General features: G+C 40.4%; 1 protein-coding gene across 2 annotated transcripts; it reads left to right on the top strand.

The window, feature by feature from the left end:
- Positions 1-4,921: 4,921 nt before the first annotated feature.
- On the top strand, positions 4,922-6,210 carry LOC148013161 (nuclear transcription factor Y subunit B-1-like). Of its 2 annotated transcripts, none has more exons than XM_087667704.1 (2): positions 4,922-5,181; positions 5,378-6,210. In XM_087667704.1, exon 2 carries the CDS (start codon positions 5,378-5,380, stop codon positions 5,972-5,974), a length of 597 nt encoding a protein of 198 aa, XP_087523830.1. In that variant the 5' UTR covers positions 4,922-5,181; the 3' UTR covers positions 5,975-6,210. The 2 variants fall into 2 exon arrangements, with proteins under 2 accessions (XP_087523830.1, XP_087523829.1); XM_087667703.1 differs by having other exon boundaries at positions 4,924-5,181; positions 5,349-6,210.
- Positions 6,211-6,673: the final 463 nt, after the last annotated feature.

The following is a 6,673-nucleotide window of genomic DNA, read 5'->3' as shown; positions in this document are numbered from 1 at the left end:
TAAGTTTTCCGTCAAATGACACAAAGAAGAGTTGGACCATTTGTTGACTTCCAACATGACCTTGTTTTTGAGCCATTCAAATCTTTCATGCTAGGCACCCACTCCAAGTGGGTAGCTCAAATACCTAAATATTTCCCCCTTATGCACAAGCTCAAAGCACAATTTTGAGATATAATCTTCAAGAGCATCATAGCCCATAAAGCCTAGCCTTGTATTGTTTTGGCTAAGAATAGATCTTGAAATATTTGCACAAAGTTGAAAGGTCCCAAGTGGGTACTCATGGACTTTTGAATCCCTTTGAAAGCACCATTCTACACAAACTAGTCAAGGCACTTGAGTGCAAGCCCATTTTGAGAGACAGTCACTTGAAGGTAAGATTAGGAGGGTTAGGCATTGAGAGGCTCAAAGACAAGGCTAGAAAAAGGCTAAAACGTTAATTTCCTCTTAGCTCAAATGAGTGGAGTCTAAGTAGCTATGGGTTGACATTATGGACATTGGAATTTGGAATGACTTGATTGCTCAGATATCATACATTGCAAAGCGGCTCCTATTTAAATTCATTAATTCGAGTCAATTAAAGCTAATTCTCAAGGTTGGAGGAAGAAGTATCATGAATCTTCATAAGTGGGCAGGACCTAAGAATAGAGGTGATGCTTCCACGCATATGGCTATTTGACAATGCTTCTAATGAGTAATTTATTAATGTGCATGTCCTTTACTATATAAGGCTATTTATGACAAAGGCATTTGGCGATAGATTGATCTATGGAACCCCAAGTCCCTTGACTGGAAGAGTTGTGAAGAAGCCTATAGATCCTTTCACTTGAGTAATACTATCAAGTGTATGGTATGAATGAGGGCAAAATCCCTATGGGCTTGCAAGACAAGAAGCAACTTTAATAGGGTTTCTTCATAACATGTACATAAGAGACTTGTGAGCATTAGAAATGTAGGATTCCATGAGCTAAAAATGAAGACTCGAAGGAGGAGAGCTACAAGGGCTTGGAAAGCCACCCCTTCCAAGAGGCTAAATATAATCTCATGGAAATTTATAATGAAGAAGTTTCCTAGGAAGTAAAGGTTGAGAAATGAAAGCAACATTTCACATTTGTAAGTTATGTGTAGAAAGGAGAAGGAATTCTTGTCTCGACTATTCTCGGAATCTTGGGACATTAGAACTATTTGAGGGATGATAACAAGGTGGGTCTCTCATGCTAGCTTGCATGATAGAATTAACCAAAGGTTCATGTTTTTTTGGTGACGAAAGTGATCATAATGAGTAGTCAATGAAGCTTTGGGTTGTGGCAATCAAATTCCTATGGCACTTTAGAAAATAAAAGCTATTTGGTACAATGTGATAAGGCTTAAAATAGGAGACAAAGTTGCTAATGTAGAGAGGAAAACTTGCTAGTTCTTAAGGGCCTTAGGAGGAAAGATTTTGTATTTAGAGTAGCACTCAAGGGGCTTTCCAAGTCTGATTGGTGTATGTTTTAAGGTGTTGAAATATTTTATAGTACAAAAAATATATGTCATGATGTTTAACTTTTTGTTTGGTTGATGTAAAGCTCAAGAAAAGAAGAAGACAACTAACAAATCAAAGAGTTGTTGATCAACGAATTAAATTGAGAAGGCAACCAATGCTATTGTGACATGCCTTTTCTTCACATCTTGGAGGTTTGGTGTATGCTATTCTTACCTAGGGAGATCACATCACATTATCAATTAAGGAGTAAGAGAGTATTTGCATATGCGAAAAAATGTAAGAATACATATAGATTAGTATAAGGTGAGCATGTGAATTGACTTTAAGTGGTAAAGTTCCTCTCCTTAGACTTACTTAAATAATGTCTTCTTGTTTTGTTGTAATCTAGCCCAACATTGTGGCAAAAGCCATAGAACCTTAGAAAGTTGAGGTGAGGAGGCTACCTCAACAAACTTTACAATGCATACTATGGAGCTTACTATTAGCTCGATGACAAAAAAGAGTGCATACTATTGAGCCTCTTTAAGGGACAATTAGTGGCTTGATAAATAATTTTGGATTTGTGATATGTCTTTTCTCATGGCACTTATCCCTTTAATTTTCTGCTATTTCTTAACAAAATCGCGCATTTATAGGATGGAAACTTTTCAAATTTCTAGGTTTGCAAACCTTTGGCTGCTTGGTTTTTTCATGATCCTCTAAATATTATGGGTTGATTTTACAAATTCAAACATCCATAGTGCTAAGTATCCTAATTTACACATTAAAAGCAATCATAGGATTTCTACAAAGGGGATGCATATTTTAGCTTTGTGCAAGTTGTACATTTGGTTAATTATGTGGTAAGAAACCATTAGTTGAGTCTTCAATTCATTGCCACATGAGACCATGATGAATGACATAAAATAGAGTTGGGCTACCAAACAAATTCAAGTTAAACCTTGGAGGCACAAAGCTTACATAAATCCTATTTGTTGTTTAGTTCCAAACTCTATTTGATCATTGCTCAGCAACACCCCTAACTAAGTGTTTGTTGGTGTAGAGAAGATAACACTTGACTTCACCTAGGTGCTTTTTAATGGGCCATAGGGTGGACAAAATACTTGTGGGCGAGCTTTGATGGATAAAAGGCAAAGAACAAATACACAAAAATAAAATTACAAAGTGAAATACCTTGCTAGAGATGTGTATAGATAATGATGTTGAATAACATATCCCTAACATGATGCTAATTAAGCTAGAACTATGTGGAGATAAGAAGTTAATGTGGTTGAAGAATACAACCCTAACATGGTACAAGCCCACTTTTCCCACATGATAATTCAACTCGAAGTAAATTGTGGGCAAATATTTGGTCAATTATGAGCTACATTTTACAATCCCTACAGCTTTTGTGGTCCCTTTTATTATTTTCTTAATTGTTTTCTTATATTTTTTGAACTTTCCAACTATTAAGTATGTTGATTGCGATTATTTCTATATTGATTTGCTCTCTTACATGGAAAGAATTTAATTTTCATTTCTTGCATCCTTTTCTATTTAATGCTTGCACATGTAAAGGCTTGATTTTTTCATCCTCATCTCCTTTTTCATCCAATGTTTTTGCTTATTCGGACATTACCTCTTACTTTTACTTCGTAGAATGGTCCATTCACATGGCATTAATTAACCCATACTTTTTAATTATATAATATATTTTTGAATGGGGAACTTAAATTGGTATAAAAACTTACCACAAGAAAACAATATAAAGTCTACAATGCCTTGTGGCAAAGGCAAGATGTAAAAGATTATTGAAGGGGTGGTAGGGGGTGCCTAAGGAAGGGGGAAGTATGATAAGGTAAAGCAAGCACCAACGCTTTCACCTCAGCTAAGGTAAATCCATTCTCAAAGAAAACATATTCATTAATATGATGGCCTTGCTATAGGAGGGACTAACACACATAAAATGTGTGCATGCATATGTGCGTGCGTGTGCGCATGCGCGCACACACACACACACACACACACTCTCTCTCTCTCTCTCTCTCTCTCTCTCTCTCTCTCTCTCTCTCTCTCTCTCTCTCTCTCTCTCTCTCTCTCTCTCTCTCTCCACCAAACGAAAAGAAAAGAAACAAAGTACTTAGTTGATCTTTAGGTCTTGTTGAGGTTTATTGGTGAACAATAGTAGCTAATCTATGTGTTGTCCTTTGTAACTTCTTTGTCTTGGACAAAACTTTTCGATGTGTTTAATGGACAAGTGATGGTTCCTCACTTTGTGGGGCAAAGGGGGGCCACCCACCTTCGATTTGTCTCTTATCTCAAGGCAACGTTCCACCCTAGTGTAAAAATGGAATCCATTGATGGTTCACCACACTCTGTCATAAAAATATTTGCTTGGCTGGAGGGACTCACGTTATTGGAAAAACCCATTCCACTTTTCATTGGCTAGTCTTAAAGGTAAAATACATTTTGGAATTATTCCTATAATATTTTCATTTTCATGTAGTGATATAAGTTCAAAAACCCCTTCAAAAATATGATTGGAGAATAATTCTACAAAATGTTTGTAGACCAATGCCTCTCAAGGGTAAGCTAGGGAAGAAATAATCGTCCTTGGGTGTCGACCAATTTATCAAATAGAATCTTTGAAACAAAATCACAAGGGCAAAAATACACCCATTGAATTTAAACTCCTAAAAGGAGCATGGATCCCAAGTCATTTTTTCCTATTATTTGCCACCTTAACCTAATGGCCATCCAAAGTTTGGGCACTCCATGACATTTACTAGAATACATTCATAGTGTAGGAGATGATATTGAGTTCAACAAATAATTAATATGTGCCCTTGGCAATCTTTCGAGTGGGTGCCATAGCATTGACCACCTTGCAATGATGGTGATCCTATGTTTGATTGGGCATGCCATAACATTGACCCCATGATGGTAATGACTGGCGCATAGAGGTTTGAGGACATTATAGAATCGATCCGATGACATTGTTGGGCACGCCATAACATTGACCCATGGGGTAATGCTCTGAAAGGAGCACTAGCCTATCGAGATTTGAGAGCACCATGATATTGACACCATTATGGTAATGGCCCCTAAGGAGCACTAACCAAATGGGGGCGTACCATAAGATTGATGGCATGACACGAATGGCCTTTAAGGAGCCCCCATGACTCTAATGGCCCCTAAGGAGAACTAGCCAAATGGGGGCGTACCATAAGATTGATAACACTAATGGCCTTTAAGGAGCCCCCATGACTCCAAGGGCGCCTTGGGAGCTCAATGACTCTAATGGCCCCTTGAGGAGCTCCATGACTCTAAGGGCGCTTGGGGAGCCCCATGACTCTAAAGGTCCCTTGAGGAGCCCTAGTCTTTCTAGTGCAGGTGTGAAAGAGCCCTGAAGGGTTGCCAAGTGGAAAATCCCTCTCATTTGCTCTCTTTCCGTCCCCCCCCTCTCAGCTTGCTCCCAAGTGGCGACACCATTTGTGGGTGCAAACTCAAACCCACTAATACGAACCCACGACACTCACACACACCCACACACACACACACTCTCTCTCTCTCACTCTGCTCTGTTCTCACTCGTCAGCGCTACTGTTCCCAAGGCGCCCACCTCCCCCCTCTGCTCCCCTGCTCCGCTGCTGCCCTCTCGCCTTCCTCCCTCCAGGCCCTGCATCGCCATACCCAGCAGTAAACCCTCTTATCAGGTGAGAAACCACCGCTCCCCTGTTTCTCTACCCCGAGCTTAATTCCTCGTGTCTGTCCTTTTTTTGCCCCCCCTTGAGTCTAGGGTTTCAAGCATCCTTTCTCTCTGCTTTCTTTTAAAGATGCTTGCCTTCGCTGTAGAAAAAGCACAGTAATTTTCTAGGGTTAGGGTTTCTTTTTTGGTTTCCTGCCCTGCAGATGGCCGGTCATGGGTACCGCCAAGGGAGCCCCGACAGCGGCCACCAGTCCGATGAGGAGTCCGGCGGGCACTATGGGAGTGGTGGGAACGAGGGCGTAAAGGAGCAGGACCGGCTTCTACCCATAGCTAATGTGAGCAGGATCATGAAGCGTGCCCTCCCAGCAAATGCCAAGATTTCCAAGGAGGCTAAAGAGACCATCCAAGAGTGTGTCTCTGAGTTTATCAGCTTCATCACTGGAGAGGCATCTGATAAGTGCCAGAGAGAGAAGAGGAAAACTGTGAATGGGGATGATCTTCTTTGGGCAATGAGCACGCTTGGTTTTGAGGATTACATCGAACCTCTCAAATTGTATCTGCACAAGTATAGGGAGCTAGAAGGAGAAAAATCCACCATGGCCAAACAAGGGGAAGCATCTATGGGTAAAGAAGGACCAAATGGAGCTGTAAATGGTGCTGGCATGGCCGCACAGATTCCAATGATGCAACAGCCGGGAACGTACATGTATCCTCAATATGCACAAACTCCTTACCAAATGCCTGTACAGACCGCAGGCACCAGTCGTGGGGGCACTGCTGGGCAACTGCAAGGGAGATGAGAGATCATTCATATGGAAGCTAGGAAAAGCGGGGTAAGCATTTAACAGCTTCCTCTTCTCGAGTATGGATGGGGGGAGAATCCATAATGTAGGGCCTTATGAGTGTAATATAGTGTTCAAGTTTGTTTCCTTTTAGACTGATGTGCTTATTGAAGAGCCAGAGGTCACTAATATGTGATGCTTACAGCTTCAGCTTGTTTCAATTCTAATTCAACGTTTTGTCTATGCAGTTGTCATGATTGTCTATTACAACGAGGTTGTGTCTCCTTGTGGGTTGAATTAATTTGTCAAAAAAAACATTTGTTTATTATGCTGAGTGCCCATAAAACTATCAACACAGTCTACAGGCTGGATAGCCTTGCTAACAAATCATGCTTGGATAAGGTACACTATTTGGTTCACGGTTAAATGCCTACTCGTGTATAAGTTGTTCTGCAAGGTAAATGTTTTGGTGCGTCCCAATGGTTTTGTGATGTGATGGGTTGCGATTTTGTAGTTGGGGTAAAATGCCATGCTATCGGTTATTGTCACTGATCTGATTCTGGATCACTTTCATGCTGTTCGAAACTTATACCCAAACCATGCTTGTAATTGGATATAACTTGGTTCAGGTTTGAATTCTAAGTTGTGAAAGCCTATATTTTTAACGGTAGAGCAGCTCACTTTTTTGGTTTGTCCAGTGTTTGGATTAAGGTGTCA

Source organism: Lygodium microphyllum, chromosome 26, assembly GCF_053477565.2.
Source record: "Lygodium microphyllum isolate KBCC chromosome 26, Lygodium_microphyllum_v1.1.10, whole genome shotgun sequence".
Lineage (NCBI taxonomy): Eukaryota > Viridiplantae > Streptophyta > Polypodiopsida > Schizaeales > Lygodiaceae > Lygodium > Lygodium microphyllum.
Note: the sequence above shows the minus strand (reverse complement) of the source record. Positions and strands in the feature narration are given on the sequence as shown.